Raw genomic sequence first — 27,886 nt, 5'->3', positions numbered from 1 at the left:
ACTTTTGAACTTATGATCAGATTTTCTCGAATTAGGATTCAATCTTAATAGTTAGAGAGATTTATCTATAATGGGCTAATTTAATAGTAGAGACGATGACCCCATACGAAATCAGGTACAGAAAAGGGACTTTCTCTGAAATTACACGCCTCTTTTTCTTTTTTTCCTTTCTTTTTTTTTGTGACTGATTTGGATTCTAAACCCTCAAAAAAGGGTAACCACTATCTGAGAAATGTGGTCCAATATTTTGGTCAGGAAAACGTCGTAAGTTAATTTTACTTAATTTTACTTTCCAAGTTAATTACGCCATATATCGAGAACTTTTTTCAACGAATCGAAACATTTTTGAACACAATTATGAAATTCCTTTATCCAAAGATATTTCGTGGAAAAAAAATTTTATAAGTATTTATTATTTTTTATTTTATTTAGTAGTAGTCGAAAATTTTTTAAATTGTAAGGAATATTAATTTTACATAATTTCAAAGAATTTAATTTTATATAATAACATACAAAATTTCAGCAAAATCAGTCGAATCGTTTTAACGGATTATGTGTTAGAGTACCCTTGCCAAGCTAAACATGGGAGGGTTTTGTGGTTTTCCTCTCCATGTAACGCAAATACGAGTTAGTTCCATCAAAAAGTGTTCATCAAAGTTCTCTTGTCTTCTAGATTGGGTTCAAAATTACAATGCTTCGGAGTTAAACATTGATAGTCGTACACTCAGAGTGTGATCGGCTGCGCAACGACGGTTATAAAATAAAATAGAACCTGTTTCAGTGAGCCGCGGTGCCTCAGGGGATAAAGCGTTCCCCCCCCCCCCAATGAGGTGACACAGGTTTGAATCCCAACAGTGGGTTGGTTGGTACTGATTTCGCTCCTGACTCGCTCAGACCACAATGCTGATATAAAATATTCTCAGTGATAGACGGATCATGGGTTAGAGTCCCCTTGCCTTCAGGTTAACCGTGGGAGGTTTCGTAGTTTTGCTCTCCATGTAACACAAATGCAGATTAGTTCCATCAAAAAAAGTACTTCACAAGAGCTAGTTTGTCCCAATATTTGATCCAGGAGTTCAATTCTTCTCCGAGTTGGGTTCAAAATTACAAGGCTGAGTTAAATATTGATAGTTATAAACTGTAAATTTTGTCGGCTGCGCAATGCCGGTTATCAAATAAAATATGTTTCAGCCACTATTCAATTTTGATTGGAGCAATGTATACATATCATTGCCAGAACCCTATCCAAGGTCCATTCGAGCAATCCCAATTTCGGCCCCTGGACGTACGCTCTTGCATTAACTTTGTGGAGGCAATTTCCATAAGGGACATGATGAAATTGTTGTTGAAGTATATTTATAGCATAAGGGACATGATGAAATTGTTGCTGAAGTATATTTATAACATAAGGGACATGATGAAATTGTTGCTGAAGTATATTTATAACATAAGGGACATGATGAAATTGTTGCTGAAGTATATTTATAACATAAGGGACATGATGAAATTGTTGCTGAAGTATATTTATTACATAAGGGACATGATGAAATTTTGTTGCTGAAGTATATTTATAAGAAAATCAGTTCATAGTTAAGGAATAATATAAGTACCATAAACCATTACATTCGGTGCAAATGCACTTCCATCTTAGAACAGTGTAAATTGAATCATTTTTCAGTCTTTTAAGTGGAACTAATATATAGTACATTCAAAATTAAATAGTAAGAAAATACGCTTTAATTTAGCACCATATTAAATTTTCAGTGAATATGAGCACAATTAGAGTTTAATGCGCTCCCAAATTTCTAACAGTGTATTGAAATTTTTAAGTGTATTGAAACCTACCATTTATACATCAGATGTAAGGCTTTTTCAATAGAAGGTGGAATAAAACCAAGACTTAAAATAAAGAAATTTTATTTATAAATCGAAAAAATATTTTTCTTAAATAAATATTTATTTAATAACTCGACGTTACATAAAACAACAAAATTGACAAATCTCCTTAAGTTTTAAATTATGTCACAAAGCTTAAACAAATTGAAACATTTTTTCCATTCTTAATAAAAGGTCTTCCCACATTTTGGATGATTATTCTGAAATTTAAAAGAAAATAATTACTTTCCAGACACTTCACATTATTAAAAATATAATAATCAATATTTTAAATACTTAGTACTCTAAACATAATTATGAGTGTAAATAAAAGAGGAAAATTCTAATTTAATTTTATTTTATAAACCGTACAAAAAATAATAATTGCAACTTTTTTTAAGTTTTAATACATTTTATAAATTTCGGCATTATTTAATTCATAATGAACGCTTAAAAGAACTCACAATTTTTTTTCTCAAATAATAGGCATTACTTGGTAAAATAATGAAGGCCTTAAAAATATTTTACCGATTTTACAGCTATATCAATCTATAAATTCTCATTACATATTTTTGAAAGCCCATGCTGTAAAAATTCCAAATCAAATTACGATAAAAAGTACCAGTACTTTTTACTGTTAAATTCATTTTTACCGGAAATAGTTACGGAACCGTATACCGTAATTTTTACAATAATAATTACCGTATAATCACTGAATCACTCTAATTAAATAAATATTATTGTAAAAATTACGGTGTAATATAATGCAGTAAGAATTGATTTTGCGGACACTGTAATTTAATCCGGAACTTTTTACAGTTCATACAATCGTAAAAAAGAGAACACTAAGAATATGAAAAGACCCAATCAAATTTATTCTATTCCCAAACCTAATAAGAACATTTCAGGATACACCCAAATACTTCAACTTACTTCCTCTTGAAATTCAAAATATAAATAAATATCTAGAAAAAATTCTATGCAAATTTTGTCGTCTAACATATTGTTATAATTACATATATGTTCATTGTCTGTTAAGATATTAACTTTTTGAATAACATTCTTTTTTCACATGTGTGTTCTTAAGAAATACTCAAAAAAAAAAAAAAAATTTCTAATGGCGGGCACTTGGGATATATTGTCCCCATTGGCCAGGAGTGTCAGAACTGCTACTCTCTTCTCGTTACCCAGTGGGCACCTGTGGTGAAGCCGCGGTGGTAGAGCAGCGTCGCCCACGTCACACAACCACAAACCCTTTTATAGGGCAGATCACATTCATACAAAGGAGAAAGGACATAGAACACAGAGAGAAAGAAAACATCCATGCCCTGAGCGGCATTCGAACCCGCAACCATCGACTCCGCAATCAGGCACGCTAACCGCTCGGTCACCAGGTTGGCATACTCAACTTTATAGATTAAAAACTAAAATATGTGTAAGCCCTCATACCTAGTATATCTACATTACTGTAATTTTTCTTTCTCTTTATCATAACTTTTTAAAATTACCGTAATATGCTACTATGTACGCAATAAAATTGTTACATACTACTGTAATTTCTTTATTTCCAATAGTATGCAACTATTGTACATAAAAAATATGCATTTAACTTTTTGCTTTAAAAAATATAATAAGCAACTAGTCTAGTTGCAATAAAAATACATTAAGTGCAACTAAAATTTACAATAAAAAATATACTTGCACTTACAAATACTTGTTCAAAATATATGCATTTTCTGTACAAATGTACTATGTATCTAGTGATTCAAAAGATACTTCATTCATTACTTCACTGTACTCTTTTTTTACTATTAATTTTTTTTTTAAATTTATGGAATCAGGAATATATCTCATAATTACCAAAATAGAGAATGAATGCATATCTGTTGCTGAATATTTTTATTTGATTCGCATTTTTTAACTCAAATATTTTTTACCACTTGCATACGAATACAAATAAAATCTCATAAGATCCAATTATAATATGAAATTATTTTGGCGAATCTTTTCAATGAGATATTTTAATAATGAATGTCTTAAATGAGAAAAAAAGTGTTTATTTAAATATCAGTTTAACTCAAAATCTATTGTTCATTAATCTACTCTTATATTCATCAAGTTTAATACTCACTTTCATGTTTTCACACACAACCTCTTTTAAGTTTCGGAGGCCTCGTCTTTGCTGATCTCTAGTATACACCTGAAATTTAATGTATTCTTTTTTATAATACTCGCGAAAATTTACTGCATAACAGAAATACATAACGGAAATAGTAAAAATGGTTTTTAAACTATTAAATAATAGATGACTGATTTTGCATATTAACTCCAAACATGTTACACTACGTAAGTATCATATGGTTAGCATAAAATTATTTTTTTTATTAAGAAACGGAAGCATGAACTTTTATGAAAATTTTGAAAGTTTTGAAATGTGTAAATATTCGAAATCATAAAAATATATTTTAACAAAAAACAGAAGCATGATTTTCAAAAAATATTCAGATTTTTATTTTGTAGGTGATGAATTAAAAAATATTTTCATTTAACTTATTTTTAAAACAATATGCATGTTAATGGTTCGTTTTTCACTTGTGATATTTATCTGTATTAAAATCGAATTTTAAAATAAATCCACATAATTCTTGTTTAAGTTAAAGTCATAATGGATGCAAATATTTTCTACTTTGAAAAAATACAGTACCTATTACTTGAAAAATTATTAGATTTGATTTAGAAATTTGAATTTTTGAAAAAAAAATCTGTTTCATGAAATAATGATTAATGTGCTTGTTAGACTCATAAAGCAGAAACAATGGGGAAGTTTTACTGCGCAAATTTGGAAATATATTTTTTAAATGTCCTCCTTTCTAATCATAAAAATAAAAACAACGAAGCATTGTTTTTATTTTTTTACTTGAAATAAAAACTTTTTTTTTTTTGCTTTAAAAGTGGAACAAAGTGTCGTCCTGGCAAATTACATCGTGTTTTGGTCTTTCAAAATATGTTGACATTTTTTTCCAAATTTTATAGTAAAATTATAGAAGATTTTTCGCTACAATTTTCTTGGAATTATCCATTTTAATTTTTTTCATTTATAAGAAGGAAAAAATGCTAAAATATAGCTTTTTAATGAATTTCAAATTACTATCCTATCCTGCATATACTTATAAAATAAATTCCAGAGATATTTAACATCAGATTGTTTTCGCGATTTTAGTATTATACTGTGAGATATTCCAGGAGCGTATTGAACTATTAACTTTACGAATTTGCAAACTTTAATATGGTGCAATGTTGAACTACAGTATTTGTCAAATTTTTAACGAGAATATAATTCATAACACCCTCGATTCTGATTACAATAAATTTGTACCCTTTTTACGACAAATTTGCACCTTAGTTCAAGATAGCGATATTATGGTTCAACGTTTAATCAATTTTTAAGTGTTACTTTCTTCATTTCTTCATTTTAATATTTTACGATTAACCAGTAGGCTGATATTTTCATCAATTTATTTCGAAATTTCTTGCGATTATGTCAGTCAATGACTTGGTCCTAACCAATTAAAACATCTTATGTTGATGATTTACCTAATGTAGACAATAGCAAGCTACCTAAAATCGGAAGAAACTTGGAAAACTTCCAGTAAGTCCCTCCATTCATGTTGCATTTATTATGTATGAAGGAACGTTGAACCTGTAAGCGTATGGCTTGCGTTTACAGGCTCAATATTCTACGGATTTTTATTGTTGAGATCAGGATTTATATTTTAACTAAATATAAAAATTCGTGAGATTTTTTAAAGTTTTCTCCGTTTTAAAAGGTCTAAAAACGAAAATTGAACTAAAAACTTTAGAGAAATTCACTAAACAAAATGAATCTTTCGAGTGCTATTGCTTTTTTTGATATATTTTTGTTTAAATATAAAATTATTCCTTTATTAAATTTTTTTTCACTATATCACTCAAAATATTGCGAAAGGGCGAAAAAACTAAGTATTTATCAGACAGCCGCGGCTGCCATAGCAACAAATGTACACTGTTTACTATTACTCTTGAACACAGTTGAAAAGTGTGATGACTTCAAATAAGATGCGCACGCCATCAAACCCAAACTAAGGCTCATTTTGCCAATGGGTAAAAATACAACTCTAGAAAATTGGTACAAAATCGCAAATTTTAAACTTTGTTGTGCTATTAAATCGGAAATGGAAGCCAAGAAATTTCCTTATTTTTTTTTGTTTGTTTCGTTAACTTGTGTTTTAGCCATCATTGCTTAAAAATAATAAATTATCATCTTGAATTACCCACCATGAAAAAAAAATAAAGATAATCAATTTTAATGCATAAGCAGCCAGCCTATTTTAAAATCTGTATGTCTAAATTCATGTGACTACTTTTTTTGTGCAAAGGTAGAAAGTGGCGTATTTTGCACTTACTCTATTAATAACAATCCATGGCACAAAATTAAGTCGAGGACTTAAAGCATTTGTAATCTTGTAGTTCTCATAGAGTAGTCTATTTCCTTCCTCACCATCAGCACACTTAGAAATTTTGTTCCAGTCTAAGCCAAGTCGTTTAGCACACTATTAAAATAAGAAAAAAATCCAAATAGTAATATTTTGCTTAAATAATGAACTTTTTTTTATTAAAAATGGCTCGCGTAAAAATTTAAGTTGTACCTTAGAACCACTTGAAGAGGGTCTGGGATAAGCCTCCATGCAATTAACTAAATTCATATGATCTTCCGGTTGTGGATACAAGGAAATAACGCAACTCTGAAATTAAAATATGCTTTTATGTAAATTATATTCATTTATAAGAAGCTAATAAAACATTTTTATGTAAAATATATTTAACACATTAAAATTTAATTCTGGAATATTAGCTATTATAGGATCCCATTGCTGATGAATTTTCAAAAAATTATATTTGCTTCATTCTGCCTTTGACAAAGTATGACATCTCGTAAAATAATGCCAAAAAATACTATTCAGGTAATAAAGCTCTATTTGAAATGGAATACCAATGAAAACATCTGAGTCATGCGAAATTTCAAAACTTTTAACTTCTTAAAACAGTTTCAGTAATGTCTAAATTCTAGTCTGAGGTTAAGTGCTGCTGGTGTTTGTCTTTTTAATCTTTTTAAATTAAAAACACTTGTTTAGTTTAATAAATATTTCATCCATCGCGATAAATAAAAGACTAATGAACACAACATGTTCAGTTACTTTTCAAATTTAACAATTGATAGCCTAAAAGCAAACTTCACTCATTGTTTAAAAATTAGAGCATTTAGAAGGAGTTGTTAGAACAAAAAGAGATTTTACATATATAAGTACAACGTTAATAAAGGTAAGTGAGTAAAAAAAATTGAAGCAAAACTAGCATTTATTGAAGGAAAAAATCTAAATGAATGGAGATTTTAGTGCAATCTTGGGATTTCATGAACGTAATACTGGGGAATCATCGCACCATGGATTAATATTAAGGATGATCATGCGTCGTATACAATGGCACCCCATTCCTTGACAACATATAAAAGTGGTCTGCTGTTGTATAACGTAAGCAGGATTGATGATACCGAACGTAGCCTTCGTTTGGTGTTGCTCTGGACGGGATTGGACTGCAAACGAATCGAACCAGGTCGTCTTCAGGGATGAATCCAGGTTTAATTTGGGCAGTGATGTCCATCGTGTGGAGGTCACGTTGTGAACGCCTCAATCCTAGAAATGGACAACTAATTCGCGCCAGAGTTGGCCCAAGAAGTACTAAAACCAACATCCATTTGTATTTTTTCCTGCATTAAATGATCATTTTGCTTTGTTTTTTTTAACCACTTACTTATATCAACATTTTACCTACGTATGTAAAATTTCGTTTCATTTTAATAACTCTTTCTAGGTGAGCTAATTTTTATGCCAATGTTTGAGCCAATCATTATAATAAAACCTCCTTTTTTAACTATGCAAGTTAATTTGTTTTTTAAACTATGCATACATTGATGTCGTTCCTTAGAACAATTTGGAAATTAATGGCGCCGTTGTTGCTAAGTCTTCGTTAAAAGTTAGAATTAAAAAATAACTTTAAGAATCAGCAAAAAAAGTATTCATATAATGTAAAAGATGCAAAACGAAATTCTACATACAGATTGCTTGAATTAAACTGACGGCATTCAAATCTGGTAACTCCAGATCTACTGAACCAATTTGAATGAAACTCCAAGCATTTGTTATTTAGATCGGGGGGCAGAGGTTTCCAGCAAGAAAAAAAATTTTCGAAATTTGCGATCTGGTAAAAGGAAAGATAGCAGTTTAAAAATTCAAAGTTTTACGGAACATTTTATTTATTTATATCTTACGTGCTCCGTGTGCATACCTTGTAAATCATATGTACAACGATTACGTGTATGCATCCTCTGCATGTAATTGTTTCATCTTTTGACGAAATTTCATGAAATTTTCTTTCAAAAAAACTTTGACCCAGTGACCTAAATATCATCTATTGGAAATATCGTGCGGATTCATTTAGTATAACAAGAGCTAGAAGCCTCTGAATACAATCAGTTTAATTTTGAACATCCTCTACAGCATAAAATGTTTCGACAAATATAATTTTTAATCGCGACCCCTTGAAAAAATTTTAACAAAAACATAAAGTTTACCTGTACTGTATTCCCCAGACATTCAGCAGGCCCATGGTGACAGTTGAAATCATATTGCTTGGAAACTTCGTTAAAATAAGCCTAAAGAAGAAAAATAAAAGCAAAATCTTTTATTTTTAAAAATTGTGTACAATCTGCAAAAAATGTGAAATTGTGTTCGACCATCAAAAATTGTGTTGCTTAAATGTTAACGTTTAAATCATAAATGAAGTATATTTGAAGAATATAATTAAAATATACGAACATAGGGAAATATACGAACATAGGGAGATAGTTTTATTTTTCTTTTCTTTTTATTATTTTACCACGTTTATATAAACTTGCCTTCGTGTATGTCTGTCCGGGTGGAATTTTGTAATCGGTTTTAAACTAACTTCCCGACTAGCTACAAACTTCAAATTTGGCACATAGTTCAGAATTGGATGACAATGCATGAAAATGAAAAGAAAAAAGACATACAAAGTAAAATAAAATTAAAATTTAAAAAAAAAATTAGTTTCGAGATTGTCTTTTGTTGTCGATTCCATTATTTCAAATTAGTATTACATGTCAGGTGAAAAGATTCTTATTGTCGGAGTATTTTTATTGGCTGAAAAATCACGTGGTAGGATCCAGTTTTTCCTCATTCATTTCCAGATTGTTTTGGTTGTCATCAGCATAAAACTACTGAAAGTCGTAGAGGTATTGTTCTTCTATAAAGATTTTTGTATCCCTAATTTAAAATGAAAGTTCTATTATTTTAGTAGTGGTCTTGTAGTAGTCTTGACTACTCTTTATTAAGAAAAATAATCTAAATAAAAATATATATCCTTAAAAACCACGTTTTTTGTAGTGAAGAATAATAATTGAAAAGTAATAATTTTTAAAAAATATAAAATAAAAATTAAAAAAATTATAATTTAAAATAAAAAAATTCAAAATAAAAAGTAATATTTTTAAAAACCACGTTTTTGTAGTGGAGAATAATAATTAAAAAAAAATTGAAAAACGAAAAACGTGGGGCGCATGAAATACATAACAGTACATATACACATTTTCTTACTCATACACATGCACAGCCACATATACATCCACATACATATGCATATACACAAACATATTCCACATCCACATTCAGATACAATTACAAATATACATACACATATTCTCAAGAGCACACATACACACACTAATATAACATTACTGTTATGTATTTCATGCGCCCCACGTTTTACGTTTTTCATTTTTTTTTTTAATTATTATTCTCCACTACAAAAACGTGGTTTTTAAAAATATTACTTTTTATTTTGAATTTTTGAGTTAGAGTAGCCAAGGCCGTGTTGCCAAGTGTTGGGTAACCAAGACAATGCGAATGTCTTAATCACGAAAGATGCTACCTCGAACACAACAGTTAGCATGGTTTTTCGAAGTTCGTTCTCCAACCAAAATAAAAATAAAAAAAAGCCACAGTTTAGGGCCTTAGACTTGAGGCAAAGCTATAATTTTAAACTATGTAGATCATCTTATCGTAAAGAATTATCTAGGCTTTATAACAGAGAAATAACAAGAATATTTTAAAAGTTATTAAACTTTCTCAATTATCAATTTGGCGACATTTTTTTCGCCCAGAGGAAAATTATCAAAATAAATGACTTATTCTCTTTTTTTTTTTTTTTTTCAAATTTTTATGAGCCCAAATAATAAAGTATTTTATTTTATAACCGTCATTGAACAGCCGACCCAATTTTCGGGTTTACGACTACTTATGTTCAACTCCATAGCCTTGTAATTTTGAACCCAATCCAAAAGACAATGGGAGCTCCTGGATCAAGTATTTTGAGAAATTTGACTTCTCGGAGAACTTTTCGATGGAACTAACCCGCATTTGCGTTACATGGAGAAGAACACCGCGAGAACCTCCCACGGTTATCCTGACGGCAAGGGGACTCTAACCCATGATCCTCCTACTACTGAGGATATTTCACATCGGCACTTTGGAGCTAGCCGGATAAGGATTTCGTATCAACCAGCCATCGCTGGGGTTCGGACCCAGTTCACCTCATTGGATGGCGAATGCTCAATTCCCTGAGCCACCGCGGCAATGCAGTATTAGAGTAAGTTTTTAAATATCAAGAAATCAGACCGCAAACGCTTTTCATTTCCTGAAAACTATGCCTTTTCTCCGTATTAACGTTTTGCGCCATTTTCGGAATAAACATAGGCACTGGCTAAAAATAGGCTAAACTTTGCTTAATGGTCATGAGTAACTTTTGCTAACTCACAGCAGTTGTGAAAATAGCATTTTATTCACAAAAAAGAATAACTTCATGTGACTACAGAGCGTTCGAAAAATAGTCTTAAAAGCGAGATCCAGAACTCGCTCATGAATAAACAGGTCAAAGGATTGAAAGAGTTTTTCCTTAAGCATTGGAGGGTCACATTTGAAGTCAGGGTAGTTTATTTTTATAGCTTAATAATCCAGCTTTTATTTTATACCAGTACTAGCTGTATGACATTTTTTTACAATCCATAGGCATTTACTAAGAAGAGATTCTTTAGAAATTGAAGTAGTTTATTCTTTATAACTTAATAGTACAGCTTTTGGTTCACACTAATACTATCTGTAGAGTAGCTAGTTTTTTACAATGGTATCCATACACATTTACAAAGAAGAGTTGCATTTGAAGTTAAAGTAGTTTATTCTTTATAGCTAAACAATTCAGCTTTTATATTACAGTAATACTAGCTGTAGAAACTAGCCATAGAACTGCTAGTTTTTTACAAAGGGTATTTACATTTTGAATAATTTGGACTTCTTATTAAAGCATATTGCAATTACAACTCTTTGAAAAAATATAAAAACTAAAACTTCAGCTTAAATAATTGTAAGAGACAAAAATTACCTTAGCTAATTTTAAAATTACCTTAAAAATTACCTTAACTACAAATTACTTACTAACTAATTTTGAATAATTATAAAATTATGGCCATTGTTTTAACTGATGAAGTTTAAAATCTATTCTTCTAGACAGTTTAATAAGTGCATTTAATCATAATCATGTATTCAGTTCATATCTCATGGTTGCAGGGCTCGGTGCAAGTAAAATAATAAAGCTCCAATTTCAAATGATTTAGAAGAGCGTTTATGGTAGAAAACACCACGAATTCTATATCTTTAATAAAATATTTCTGTGTATTGTTTTGTAAGATATTGGAAATTCGAAAAGCTTGCAAAGTACCTATCTGGGAATCCTGCTAAGGAACGATGTGTGTTAAAACATCACCTTAGCTGTTCAGATAATCACTTTATTTCACTACGCCTTTCAAGTCTACGAAGATAATAATGCATTTTTTTAAAAAGAGGGATACTTACTGTTCCTTTGCCAAAGGGTATCAAACGAATCTTGAGAGAATTCTTCATCTCTTGATACAGAGGATATAATTGCTGTGTTACGAAACGCATACTGTCTGGACAATTTGTTTCGTAATATATGTCCAACTGCACAGGCTCAGTGTCAGCAGTACTAGTTAAAGGGCGATGAACGGGATTGAGAGAAGAACCAGAAGTTCTAATGGAATGCAATGGATAAATTGGTCTTCCATTAACATATACTCGTCTATGGTAACTGCTATATTGTGCTTCACTGACCTATAGATAATAAATGTATGCAATTGATATACTAATTTTGACATTAAATAGAATATCTTGGAATAAAATTTCCTTTTATTATAAGATTTAAAAATACCTTAAAATATACAAGGGGACGATAAAAACTAAGGGAAATTAGATGTATATGGTTACTATAAAATAAAAAATTAATTAATTGAAAACGACATAAGCTCACTCAAAATCGAAGGAAATTATTGGTTTTTATGAAATTGTTTCAATGAATTTGTTTATGAAATTGTTTTTATGAAATTGTTTTTATGAAATTGTTTCCGTCGCACTAGCATTAGAAAGCTCCCGAAGCGGAATAACGTAAAATTGGCGCTAAAAAAAAATTATAAATGTATTTTTTGAAAATTCATACTGACGAGATGAACTATTAGAAAAAATATGTAATCTTAACAAGTTTTTTTTTTTCAGGTGAAATTTTAACAATATTCCTCTCAATATCTATTGTTTGCAAATTTACTTTATCGTTTACATTTGCGAATGTTTCATAGTTCTTATGCTTTCAAACTCTTAATTAGTTGTGGGTACATCCTCTGATATATTTCGCTCACCTTCATCGTTTTCAACACTATCATCGGGAACAAGCATTAAATCAGATATCGAAGGAATTGAAAAGTAATAGCATGTGTTCTGTAGTCTACATACACTTCATCGATTTCGGAAGATCTTCACACGTGCAATTTTATTCCAATGGGCCAACCTTCCCGCTGGATACCGAGAGGCAATTAACCCCGTGAAATATTACTAAACCCATTTGTAATGCCGTTTAATCGACACTGTCCAATACCGTAAGAATTAAATTCAGAGCTTCCAGAATATTTATTTTTGCTTTAGAAGCATCTTGCAGATCACCGGAATCAAGAAAAAAAATGGTCGTATAGCCAGTTGTTCAGCGCAATGTTCTCTCAATAATTAGATAATCCAAACGTTGAAATTTGCTGAAAAATTTTTTATGATTTAAGCTGCCATACTTACATTAACCACCCTTGCCCATCCCACCACTCTTCTGATTTTGACACTAGAAGGAAGTCCCATCATACAGACAAAAGTACAATAACATAGAATAGAAGGAATGTCAGAAAAGCTACAAGCAGCTAATAACAAGTCTCTTAAAAAACAATAAAAAAGAAGAAATAGAAAACTCAGGAAAAGTTTGTGTGATCTTTGTAGAGAAATAATGATTTTGATCCGTTTGAGAAACGTATAAAGCGGAATTTAAGAGGGGTAACGTAAAATCCGGGATAATTTAGCATCATCGATATAGGCAATTTTCACGGACCAGCATAAAATGACACGGGAAGTAATACAACTCGCGAAGTGGACAACATATACCCGGGGTCTACGTATTTGCACAGTGGAATTTTTCCTTTTTTCAGATAAATACACTCTATAACAAAAAAATCGACTCACCAAGAAGCAATCATCCGATTGCTTTGAAATTTCGTATGCATGAATGTTTTGAACAGATATGGCCTGAATGATGCCGACTGGGGACGTATAGTCTTTAGCGACGAATCCCGCTTCCAACTGTGTCCTGACGATCATCGAAGACGTGTTTGGAGACGCACAGGGATCCTGCCATCACTATTGCAAGCCATACCGGCCCTCAACAAGGCATTATGGTCTGGGGTGCCATTTCCTTTGACAGCCGGACCCCCTTGGTCGTCATTAGAGGTACACTTACTGCACAGCGGTACGTCGACGACATCCTAAGACCTGTTTTGCTACCGTTCCTTTTGCAGTGCCCTGGGCTTGTTTTTCAGCAGGACAATGCCAGACCACATACGGCACGTGTTGCTATGAACTGTCTGCAAGCTTGTCAAACTTTCCTTGGCCTGCCAGATCACCAGATCTCTCTCCCATCGAACATTTCTGGGATATGATGGGAAGGCGATTGCATCTGGCACGGAATGTTGATGACCTCGTTCGACAATTGGATCCAATTTGGTAGGAAATACCGCAAGAGACCATCCGGGAGCTTTATCGGTCTATGCCACGCCGTGTGGCAGCTTGTATCTAGGCTAGAGGTGGATCAACACCTTATTAAACTTGTAACTGTGACTCTGCAATAAATTATTCAATTGTTCTGAAATTTTACTCATTTACTATTCTGTACATTGTCTTCTTATCCACCAATTTTCGCTTCAATCGGACAACTCCTTCTTGGTGCGTCGATTTTTTTTTGTTATAGAGTGTATGTTCTGCTCATGTCACTCTTTAAAACTGTACCGTACCTTTTGTTTCTCTGATGTTATGAAAGTAACAGTTATAAATACGTGTGATTCAATATGAATATGGATCCTATATGTAGCAATATAATGGACTATTAAAAAATTTATTAAATTTATTTACAATGGACAATTATCTATTTTTTGAGATAAGTAGTTTATTTCTTGTAAATGGTTTGAAAATTTTGCTTCTAATTTGTTAAGTTTTATGAAAGTAGCAGTCAAATATTAGTATGTATTTATCTGAAAATGTGTGCCAACATGCTTTTATACAATGGACACATGAATTTTTTAATTTAAGATATTTGTATAAAAAAAGTTTTAATTTTTCAGATAGATGGTTTTTATTTATGCCACTCTTTAGAATGGTACCGAAGACTTTGCTTCTGAGATCTAAGTTTTTATGAAATTAGCATTTAAAAATAATCATTTTTTTATTATGAAAAAGTGTCATAATAACTAGAGAGTCTATGGGCATATTTAAAAAATATTAAAAATGTCTTCTTCACACAATTTTTAATTTTTGATTAATCTGATTAATCGAACTTATACAAGCTGAAACATTGCAGATCTTGGTGTCACAAATCTACGCACCTATGTAGTAAATTTAATGTAAACTAAAAAATAGCAGTTGGGGCAATATAAAATGATTTCAAAATGAAAGCAAACAATTTTTTGATATTTCAAACTGATAATTTATTTTTAGCATATTACATTAGTACATGCATGCATTTAATATATATTTTTAAATAATATACATTTAAATTTGCTTCGAATAAATCAATTTTGTCTCCCATAAGAATCTAGCTGATCGGGTTTCACTGAAACCTCTGTTATAAAATGCATCAAAACTAATGATAAGGGAAGCATTTTCGCAGAATTTCTGCTAACAAGTTTCATTCGAACAAACAAAAAAAATTTCTGTCACTTCTACTTATCCATCCGGATATGAAAAATAAAAATAATCAATCTGTCTTCCTTCTCCAGTTATTTGTATTTCCGCGCAACTCATAAATATTTGCATCGAATTCGATAAATCGCTAATAGATTTTATGAGCTTAATTTAACACAAGCGATTAAAGTATGCAAAAAGTTATTGGCCAATCAGCTTCTGCCATTTAAGATCTTAGTACTTAATTGCTTTTTTTTATACTTTTACAATGTTATTAAACATTAAAAACAATTATTAAACATTAAAAACAATTATTAAACATTAAAAACAATTATTAAACATTAAAAACAATTATTAAACATTAAAAACAATTATTAAACATTAAAAACAATTATTAAACATTAAGTATAATTTATAACTTGGTTATTTTGAATGTTGTAAAGCACAAAAGATAAAATGGAACCGATTGATGCCCAAAGAGAAAAGCAATGTAGAATATAAGTGAGCGCTTGTGATAAATAATTTGTGAATAATTTGATCAATAATCATCAACTATCAATAAATGTTGCCGCAGTAAGTCCATTATTTTAATTCCTTAAATATTCTACATTATCTACTTTTAAAAATATTGCTATGATTTGAACTAAAAATAATTTAGATCCTGAATTGCTTTAATTTTTTTTAAGAAGATCAAAAATGATAGTCATCATGCATATTTCCATGGTAACATTTCCTCTTCCGGTTGAAATTCTTTTTTCCTTTTTGGATTTATGTTTCGAAATTCCTTGCCGGTATAGTACTTTTAAAGATACATAAGCCAGTTTTTTATTAAATTTTCTTGATTCCGCACATCGATAGCTGCTTGCTGTATTCACAATACGAAATTCCTAGACTTAATGAAATCATAGAACGGTGTTAAAAGGTTTTCTATGGGATAAATAAAGTTTAGACTTGTTTATCTTAAAAATTATGCTTCGTATGAAGTAATGCGTTCCAAACTGCGTCCTATGAAATATTTATAATAGCCTCATGATTGAGATATAATTTGAATTTCTATACGAACATTTTTTGGAGAAATATAATCGGAATAAAATCCTTATACAAGAAAAGATATGAGTTGTATTCCTATAAGAATATTTTATATGAGGTAAGAGTCCCATACACAAATAAAAGTGGAGTAATATCGGGTTACGAAAATTCGACGGTTGTTGAAACTACACTATTCGGCCAAGAAACTGTCGGATTTAATCAAGATAATTATTACTTAATTATGTACAATCTGACATTTTTGAAAAGTCATTGAATTGTATTTTTAAAAGATACATAATTTTAAAAGCACTCATCTATTCGTAACATACAACAATTAAGAAAAGCTTAATTCACTGTTTTTAGAATAAACACGCAATTAAATTGTTTCCGAAATTCTCATCATTTTTATCATTTTTATGCCACGAATGAACACTTTTTTAATTCACGCAACTTTCGGCACTACATCATGCATAAAGAAAAAAAAACATCAGAATTCACGTTTGAAAATGACGCAAACCTAAAATTTTTTATGAAAGTAAAAAAAGTTGTTGTTTCGAAGACCTATTCTGATAATGATAAATATTCTTTAAGGAAATAAAAGTAACAAAAAGTCATTGTTTCGGAAAACCTTTGATCAAGATAAGAAAAAAGAAATCTTTAAGTGAATCTAAGAGGGAAAATTTAAAAGAAAATAAATAAAGAGGCATAAAAAACAATTAACGGCCTAATTCGTAACAATGTAAAGAACATTCAATGATGAGCTATATTTGTTAGAATGTTTTACATTTCAACAGAATAAGAAACTTTTGTTTTGTTAGTAATTATAAAAGTAAATATATTGGAATGAAAAATTAATTTAAATCATGCTTTTTGCAATAAATTATTTATAAATGACTCTGGAAGAGGTCATTTAAGATTGTCGGTAGTTGTTCTAAACGCAACGTTTTTAATTTTTTTAATTAAAATTTATATTTAATCCATTTTTGTTCTTATATTCCTTTGTACGACAATTTTTTAAATATGTAACAGTGACATATACTTTCCAATGCGTTTGTATGAATTTTTTAAACCATTTAGCTGCGATTTGCTCAACTTACCTATTGAGACAATTTCATAAAAACCAATTATTTCCTTCAATGATTTGAAACAATGATTAGAATATCGGATACACAAAATCATTCAAAGTAAGAAGTTTTTAAAAATCACTTTTTTCATGTAAGAAAAACGCGAAACTACAGCATTCATTTTCGAAAAAAATTTTCGTCTTTTTTTATGGTCAATATTTTTAGTGAAAATTTGATTTTTATTTATGTCAATAACTTTTCGTGTCCCCTTTAAAGAAGTTTTTTTCTGAAAAACTACAAAATCACTCTTCAAATTATTTTTCCTTCATTTATGGTGCACATTTTAAGAAATAATTTTTCCGAAATATTCATTCATTAATTTTTTATCTAAATTTAAAATATTTTTCATTCGATTTTTAAAAGTAAATTAAAAATATTTTAAAATATTTTGCTTGAATTTGTAAAATCGAAACTTAAAACTTAAGCTCATAATATATAAACGCATAATGATCTTAAATTTTAAGTTTCAATATTAGAAAGTCGAATTTTTGAACTTTTCTACTCATTAATTTGATAAAAGTGAAAAGGATAAAATAACAAGTAATATTTATTTTTTGGAGACACAAGTGGAGATTGTGTAGACACAATTATTTTAAACAAATATTAAAGAAATTAAAATTGACATTCAATGTAAAATCTACTTTCTTATATTTCAGATTTAATTCAATTAAGATATTTAATTTTGAATTTAATTAAATTTTTAATTTTACTGAGAAATTTATTTCTAAATTCTTTTGGAACTGAAAAACGTAAATTGTTATGGCGTGCAAGTAAAATTACTGTGAAGATTCAAAACCTGTTTTTGAAAAATAAAGATACAATAAAATATGCATGAAAATAAGAAACAGCAAAGAGAAATGTCCGAAAATCACATTTTATGGATTTGAATCACGTAAGAACTGAAGGCAGTAACCTTCTTAAATATATTCGAATTAAATGAATAATAAATAAGGCTACTGCTGAAATTTTTTTCTACTCTTAATTTTAAATTGATAATCCAAATTTGTTATAGTTAAAAGTGAGTTTGAGCTTTGTTTGATGATTGTTAAGCATTTTCAAAATCTTGAAGCAAAAACATCAGTAAATAACGTACACGCTTAGAAAAATCGGTTAAACGTTGAATGAAAATATAGAAATGAAACTTTCACTTTTGACGACTTAACAATCCTTGAGTTGTATTTCATTAATTTTGACAAATCATTTTGCCACGAAATCACGTTGTGACGAAATCAGTTGACAAAATGCGAACTCTCAAATATGTGACGAAAAGGTTTCCTTAACTCGGAACCTCGTCGCATTGTATTGTTAAATACTGTTAACAACAACGATGAAGTTAGAATGAAAACTAGGCAATCGAAAATAGGGTGACAGACTGGACTATATGGTGTTCAAAGAGATGGCCTTGTACCAATAAGATTTCGGGTTTGAATCCCATTCCGGGCATGCATGCAATTTAACTCTCAGTTCTGTCCTTCTTTTGTGGTTTTGGGTGACATTATACTACCCATATGGTTCCCACGATAAAGTGATTATTATAAAACTTAAACACATTAGGCTCTACAAGGCTTTTTTCTGCAAAAGAAAAGAAAAAGAAAAGGGGAAAAAATTATAATGATGAAATATTCCTTTAATTTTGACGAAATTCGTTTCCTCGCAGAGGGTACGTCACTTTGACGAAATGTTTGCTCGGAGCATATACCAGGAAACGGTTTCGCCAAAAATGAAACTTGAGGATCCATTATTACAGTGTTGAACCGTAATACCATGTTAGTTTTCTGTAACATTAATAAGGTTACACATTGATCCACATTTCCATTTAAGTTGAACTATAGTTCAGGTGAATTTAAGAAGTACCATAATGTAGTTCAAATGAGCATGCACCATATTAAAATTGCAGCAAATTTAAATGACACTGTATAACAAATCTTATATTCATATATATAAACTTATCAAGCTCCAAATTAAAATAGCAGCAAATTTGAATGATAATGTACTATATCAACTCATATATTCATATATCAACTTAGCATGCATCCTATTAAAATTGCATCAAATTTAAATGATAATGATGCAATGTACTTATAGAAATACTTATAGAAACTACTTTTTTTTCATAACGTTTTATTTTCCTTAAAAAGACATCATATATCATTTTAAAATCATTTTTTGAGTTTGGTTATTCTTCTAAGCGAATTTTGTTAAAATTCTGGTACAACATCAAGAACAATGTCTTTTTATCTAATTATGCCAAATAGATGTACACCATTTTAAATACTTTAAAGCTCTTTTAATCATTCTTAAAGCTCTTCTTTTTAACAAAATTAAACTATTAAAGATTCTTATAAAATATTCTACGTTTATCATAAAATAAAATATTTATCCACTTTGATCTGATTACTTTTTCTTTAAGCTCGAATTCGTCTATTTCAAGGAGTTATTACAGTAAATTATAAATTTCACATAGTAGCAATGATACCATTAAATATTTAAAGTGTTAGTTAAAATCATAAAAATTACTTCACAGCGGTTTGTGTAAATTTATATATTAAGTATAACATTTTGTAAAATCTAAGCCCACTTAAAAGAATTCATTTACAATATTTCTTAACTTATAAATATTTCAATTATTATTAATTGGTCTTTGTCACGGAGCTTTCGGAGCCCGCTCCAAATTTCTTTCCCTTTTATTCATTTATTTATTTTGATTTTTTGATTTAATTGTTAACGATTATTAATATATTTTAGCGGTTTGGCGTCATTATTCTTTATTTAATAATAATTATTTGTCAATATTTTAAATATTTCTTTCGGAAAATTAAATTACAATTAAAAAGTTAAAATCTTAAAAAATAATTAAATACAATTTGAGATTTTTACATAGTTGGAAATTATTCCTACTAATTGTGGTTGTATTGTTCTATTTTAAATGCACTAATCAAATTCTCAATTTCTAAATATATATTTTATATGAATTTTGACTTTATGGAAAAAGTGACTAGGAATATTGTCGGTGCAGCATTGGAAAATATTTTACATTAAAATGAAAAGTTTTTTTTTCTTCAAAATAAGTGAATTCTACACAAAATTGTTTATTTAGAACAAAAAGTGAAGGAAAGAATATCTCCACTCTTGATGGAAGCCGATCAAACTTTTCAGTTTCTTTTCGAACGGCATCGTCAAAATAGTTTAGAGCGGGTTCCAAAACCGCCGTGTCAGGAAACTGACCCATTGTCGAACAGCAAAAGCCGAAAGATCTAATTATTTCGGATACTTTTTCTACTTTTTTCTAGATACTTTATTTATAATAAAAGAATAAAACACTTCCTTATTATGTGTATAGTCCACAATTCTATCGATGCTTTCGAAACACAAAGCCCTGAAACAAAGTCGCCCATGCTATCAAATAAATAATAATTTTCACCAATTCCACAAAAACTTTATTTGATTCTTGCTCATTGTTAAGCTATTATCCCGTTCAAAGCTCTGAAGCATCGAATCGCATCGCAAAGCGTGTAGAACTTAACACCATACAATCTTATAAAAACTGGCAATAAATCATAAAACCTATTTCGTAATAAAGACTGGACCACGTATCATGAGGCATGCAATATGAAATGTAGATGATATAGGTCATACAAATCATGATCCTGCTTACCACAGCATCAAAGCGTAAAATAGTTGGAGATTTTCTTAAGTGATAAACCTAACTGCTATTTAATCAAAATTTTCAAAAGCTTTTAAGAATCCTTTTCGTATTGTAGAAAAGTCAAAGAACTGTTTTTTCGCTTATGACAGTTGAAAAATCGCGTGATCGGAGGAAGTTTACTTATTCATTTGAGCGATTCAATTCAGACATGGATATTAATTGCAGAAATACAACGAAAAAAGACAGGTATTGTTATTTCGTGAACATGCTAAAGTTTATTTTGGGTATTTTTAGTTTCAATAAGTTAAAAAGAAGCTTTATTTTTTATTTAGTTAATTAGGTTAAATGGCTAATGAATAATAGGTTAATTGAAAGTAGATTGTTACTGTAAGAAACAAACGGCAGGTGAAAAAAAGGGATGGTTTGTTGCTTTCTTCTTAAGGTAGTTTCGACATTTTTTTTTTAAATGTTACTATAAATATATCTTTTTGGAAAAGATTTGTTTCATTTTGGGTAAAAGCTTATATATCTATAAAAAAAAAAAGACTTTTTTTATTAAATGGCTATTTTTAGATGAAAAAAAATAATACAATTTTTGGCACACTGGCTGAACACTTTAAAAAATTTCTATCACCTAAAACAAAAAATACTTTGAAGATTTTACTTAGGCTATCAATTATGTTTTGAACTAGTATCTTAAGAGCAAGTGCGTATACTGCTGAGTTAGTAATCAATGTGGTTAAAAAGGAAATTTTTTTTAAAAATTTTCACACTTGACCTTACGAAAAAACATGTATAAAAAATTAAATTCTACTTTCTTTCTCTTAGTCTGTAATTCTAAACATGTGTGCTATATTTATAAACACTCATGAAAAGTAGTACAGAATTATTTTCAAATTGCGTTCAAGGTGTTGTAAATGTAAACAAAATCTGATTTTGCAATAAATGCATTTAAAAACTTAAAACCATTAGTCTATCCACTGTTATCATCTTACACAAAAACTGTAAGTAATCGGAAATAATTGGAGTACAAACAAAAGTAAAGTATTCTTAGAAATCTAAGAGTACAGGAGTTTTAAATTTATAATAAACTCAATTTCAAGCATTGAGCTCAAAATCTTGTTTTTGCACTAGTCAGATGCCTTAAGAAACAGGCATTTATACTCGCTAAGTCTCAAAAATATCTACAAAGTTCATCAATTGATGACTGCTGTAACTGAGAAAATTAATTGTTTTCTTATACATGTCATTGAATTTCAATTGAAGTATTTAAGACGACGGTCAGTTTTTTTTCTCCTCACGACGTTGTCGTAAATAATTATTTATAAAATATTACTTTCAGTTTTTCATACGAGCAGTGTCATCTGTTGAGGAATTTCAGAACTAAGTTTAAAATTCGTGGGATAAAATTATATCGTTTCCAAAGCTTTTTTTAATGATGTCAACATATTTCTCACTACCCGTTGAATGTTTTTCTATATTCAATTTTTCAAATTATCGATCATTTTGGAGACAGCTATAATCAATCATACTAAAAGGGAGAAGATTGTTTGAAAGCTTCTTGAATGTATCGCTTGCGTAATTATTTTATTTTGTGTTTATTACTTAAAGAAATGCTACAAAATTAAATGCAGTTAACTTCGTTGTTGTCAAATATAGATTGAATGACTTAAATGTCATAAGATCAAAATTAAAATGTAAGTAAGGAAGTGACATTGGGGTTAATCGTCTGTTGTTGAGTATTGAGTATAGTATAGTGAGGCGTGCTCTCTGCTTTCGCTTATAGCACTGCGTTTCAATAGGTAAGGCTTATTTTAGCCTATCAAGATTTATTTGAGCTCTGAGGCTCTTCTTCAAATTCAACATGCTACCACCGAGTCCAAAAGGGAACTCTACGACATTTTCATACCGCATTTCTCGCCTGTTGTTCCACTGTTATGTTGCTCTGCTATTACACTTCTTTAAATCTTATATATTTTACATTCAAAAATATTAAAACATAGAAAAATCATGTGCAATTATGAATAATAGGTTAATTGAAAGTAGATTGTTACTGTAAGAAATAAACGGCAGGTGATAAGGATGTATGGTTCGCTGCTTTCTTATTGCGGTATTCGACTAGTTTCGACATTTTTTTTTTTCAAATATTAATATAAAATTTTTAAAAACTAGTTTATTTGCTTCATTTTGCGTAAAAGCTTATAAATATATCAGCAAAAAAAACTTATAGGTGTCCCGGTGACTCGGCTTGTTGAAACACGACCCATTGTCCTCGTTGTCAACGAGTCATCGGTTCCGAGTTTCGTCAAGAACAGATTAGACGTGCATATGCACTACGATTTGCGTAACATTTTTCTTCGATTATATCATCTTGTTGATAATTTGAAAAAGACTAGGGTCAAGTAAAGGAAGCAAAGTTGAAAACATACGGAGTATTGTAATTTCAATAAAACCTACATCTCTTTAGAAATAGTCAGCTTAAAATGTAATTACTATTCAGAAGTCAGACTATGACAAAGTTCGTTTGTCCATGAATTACTAAGAAATCTCTGAAACTGCATTGGTATGCTACCATCTCTCAGTGGACTGATCGTAAGATACGGTTCTTTGTAGATCGCCGAAGTCAAGCATCACTGCCTGCGGTCAATGAGGGAGGGTGACCACTTTGACCAGTCTGCGAAGGAATCTAGGGTTCGCGATATCGTTCATCGTTAAACTGTTCTGGCGTAAAGTGCTCAACTTGACGCGTAGGTCGTTGGACAACCAAAGCGGAGAAGCGTTTCTGCACAGGATCAAAATTGCGATGGCATGTGTTCTGAACATCCTCAGGGATGTTTCCCAGACCGTTGCCAACAGCACATTGTGCAGCTGTAGTAATAATGTAAATAATGTAGTATATACCCTACCGGGGCTTAATATCATAATTAAGATTTGCTGTTTGAGCACCAGAGCACACATTAACTTTAAAAACAAACCATATTCGAGTGTAGAATAAACATAAGTTCATTAGTTCGGATAATAGCATAATTCAGCATTGTCAATTCATTTCAAATTTACTTTTTTTTTCTATCTCTTTTAATATTACTTATGTAATTTTTTTTCTTTTTTTTAATGGCGGGCACTTGGGGGAAGTCCCATTGGCCACAGAACTGCTACTCTCTTCTCGTTACCCAGTGGGCACCTGTGGCGAAGTCACAGAGGTGGAGCAGCGTCACCCACAAACCCGTTTATAGGGCGGGTCACATTCACACAATCACACACAAAGGAAAAAGGACATAGAACACAGAGAGAAAGAAAGATCCATGCCCTGAGCAGGATTCGAACCCACGACCAGTGACTCCGCAGTCAGACACGCTAACCACTCGGCCACCAGGTCGGCACTTATGTAAATTAATTGAATTAATTTTTATAAATTTGTAACTAAACTGATTTTTTTAAATAACTGCCTTCCATGAAATTTCTCTACAGATTACTCGGTACAGTTATGTAGCGTATTGTACAAACTTACAAACAGTACTCACGTTGTACATAATAAATGCACTATTTAAGAAATATTTTGGCAAATATTTTTTCAAATTCTTCTCACTATTGAGATTTTTTTTTTTTAATGGCGAGCACTTGGAACTAGTGTCCATTGGCCACAGAAAGTGTCAGACTGCTAACTCTCTTTTCGTTACCCAGTGGGCACCTGTGGCGAAGCCACGGCGGTGGAGCAGCGTCGCCCACGTCGCACTACCACAACCCGTTCACTATTGAGATTATTGCTATTATTTTTATTTTTCTCACATTATAAATTTATAATGTTTAACTTCTTGAGATTCAGCGTTCAATATATTCGGTTATATCAGTTACGATTGTAACACTTAAAAAATATTTAAAGTTTTTTTTTCTGTTTTTATGCTTTTACAGAGCAATTGTCTATGTAAAAACTTAATCATATTTACCTTCCCTAGGACGAAATTTTTAAGTACAAAAAATAAGAAATGTAAGATATTCGAGTCATATATCCTTCGGACACTTTCATGGCATTGTAAATATCTTCTTATTTGATTCTAATGGATTTTGTTTAATGGCAAAGAAATACATAGTGAAAATATTCTACAATATGCATAGAAACATACTAAAAATTAAAATTTATCATTATGATAAAAATTTATCATTCAATAAAATCTTATTTAACTCTTTTGAATTAATTGAATTTTTTAAAATCTTAATTAAGTTTAATTAAGTAAACTTTTTAAAACAAAATATGCCTATTTTGCCACATTTGTGAGTTTACTTTTTTTGTGCTGCATATTTTTAAGCATGCATATGCTTTCCATTATTTAAAGCTCGGATTTTAGGAAGTTGAAGAGTAATATAAGAATCGTGCCTCTAGTAAACTTCTAGCAATATTTTTTTTTAATGGTGGGCACTTGGGGTTTGTCCCATTGGCCACAGAAATGCCAGAACTGCTACTCTCTTCTCGTTACTCAGTAGGCACCTGTGGCGAAGCCACGGTTGTGGAGCAGCGTCGCTCACGTCACACAACCCCAAACCCGTTTATAAGGCGGGTCATATTCACACACAAAGGAGAAAGGACATAGAACACAGAGAGAAAAAAAACATCCATGCCTTGAGCAGGATTCGAACCCGCTGCCAATGGCTCCGCAGTCAGACACGCTAACCAATCTGCCACCTGGTCGGCACTTCTAGTACTATAAGAATCGGTATAGATTCGGTTTACAAACCCAGAATCAAAATCATGAGAGTTTATGTAATGCACCACTTTATAGTTTTATTTTATTTACAATAATACGATTATAATACAGCAATATTTAATGATAAAGGAAATTAAAAAAAATTTAATTCATTTTCAAATAAAGAGTAATTTTAATAAATACAAAGCTCTAAAATTCAGGTACAATTATTTAAAAAAAAAGAGAAATCTTTGCAAGAAGTCTTAGATAAGACAAATAGAAATGGTGAGATATTTCTACAATCTCAGTTTTCCATGCATAATATTGTACTAAAAATTTTTTTAAGAAATTTATTGAAGATGAACATTTATGATTTATATGTTTTTATAAATTCATGATTTACATAGATTCTTAATTGAATTGCTGATTTTTATTTTATTCGGAGACCCGTAATAATTGCCCTTATTTTTAGAATCCTGTGCAAAAAAAATATTGAAAAATATGTTCAATAGGGGGGTCATAAACTTATGTTTAAATGAGGAAGAAAAGTTTGCTGAAATCTGATGAATCATAAAAAAGGGTTTACAAGAATCAAAACCAATTTTTATATGAAACGGAGAAAGAATTTAAAAAGAAATTTTATCGATACTCTATTTTATTAAAAATACCTTTCAGTTTCATTCGGCAATCAAGATGAGTTATTTTTTTTTTTATTATTTTACTACATCATCATTATTGCCAACCTCAATAACAACTCATCAGGTTTTGAAAACGTTTTCATTTTTTTCGATCTCTAATAATTAATTCGCAACACCCATAGCCTATGGCTGTTTGACTTCATTTAAACAAAAAGTCTTAAGCCTATTGAGTCGTGTCTAAAAGTCTTTATACCTATTGAGCATATAAAGGATGGTGATAGCACAACACCGAATATAGACTTATTTCTTTTTTTTTTCCCTTAATTTCTTTAAAGGGACGAAAAAAATGGGAGATAAAAAGTTCGCTTAAAAAGCTAACCCCTTTTGTATACAATGGAATAGGAATTCTCTTTTCTGCGTAGTCAATGCTAGAACTTTTTGAGTTTTGTTTCATGCAGTACACAAATAACTACATCTTTACAACTAACTTATGAAAAAACTACTGCACAGTTGATATAAAAGCTATCATTTTACTTGAAACAAAGATTATTTTTCATAGATTATTTTACTTGAAGCAAAGATTAAATTTCGGAATAATAAATTCCCATTAAAATAAAGTGGTCGAAATAAAGCTTTACAACTACACTTACCAAAAGTTTCGGATCAACTTATGGTAAAAAGTACCGGCAATCAGGATGCCGGTACTTTTTACCGTAAAATCCATTTTTACCATAAAATCCATTTTATAAAAATCTGATAAATTTTAAATTTTTCACTAAAAATTACCATAAAATAACCGAATTACTCTAAATAAATAAATATTACTATAAAATTACGGTATAATATTTTACGGTAAAAGTAAATTTTACGGCTGATGCACCCTATGTGCCGGTACTTTATATCATAATTTGATCCTGAATTTTTACAGTGTACCAAACATTAGAAGCATTATTCAATACGACTTTGAAGATCCATTGCGTGAAAAGAAATCATGTTCTTCTGAAGAGAGTATTAAAAAATCTCGTTAAATATAATTAATAACATACACTTATCACTCAATTATATTACGCAGTTCTTCAAAAAATAATATCAGTCGATTTTGAAAGTAAACAATTTTGAATTAAATTAAGCTTAGCAAAAACATAAATAAAAGTAACAAGTGAAAAGTGAAAGTAGAATTATTTCATGATCAAGGTAAAATTCACCTGCAAAGACACTGCCGCCAGCCATGTAAGAAAGAGGCACCACATCCTTACTGTGGAACAAAAAAAATCAAACTATCGAAAATAAGAAACAAGACAGTCCAGCGGGGTATGTCGGCTGATCTTTTTTACTCGTCCGGTTACTTTTCGGTGACCTCAACCCAACCATCCAATCAAACATCGCAACTTTAGAACTAGCATTCACCAAGTAAAAGTGACATTTCTCAAGTATTTTTTCTCTCTTTATTAGT

At 30.3% G+C, this 27,886-nt stretch overlaps 1 protein-coding gene across 1 annotated transcript; it reads right to left on the bottom strand.

Moving 5' to 3' along the window:
- Positions 1-1,900: 1,900 nt before the first annotated feature.
- Positions 1,901-27,886, bottom strand: LOC107446742 (gamma-interferon-inducible lysosomal thiol reductase-like protein). Its single transcript, XM_016061482.4, has 7 exons — positions 27,639-27,886; positions 11,895-12,170; positions 8,543-8,623; positions 6,561-6,656; positions 6,318-6,464; positions 4,007-4,075; positions 1,901-2,096 (listed from the first exon to the last, which is right to left on the bottom strand). The coding sequence occupies exons 1-7, from the start codon at positions 27,681-27,683 to the stop codon at positions 2,061-2,063; spliced, it is 750 nt and encodes a 249-aa protein (XP_015916968.1). The 5' UTR covers positions 27,684-27,886; the 3' UTR covers positions 1,901-2,060.

The sequence above is a fragment of the Parasteatoda tepidariorum genome, chromosome 3 (genome assembly GCF_982258835.1).
Source record: "Parasteatoda tepidariorum strain Cologne lab strain chromosome 3, Ptep-v5.0, whole genome shotgun sequence".
In the NCBI taxonomy this organism is placed as follows: Eukaryota; Metazoa; Arthropoda; class Arachnida; order Araneae; family Theridiidae; genus Parasteatoda; species Parasteatoda tepidariorum.
The sequence above is the reverse complement of the archived record's forward strand: the minus strand, read 5'-3'. Positions and strand labels throughout refer to the sequence as shown.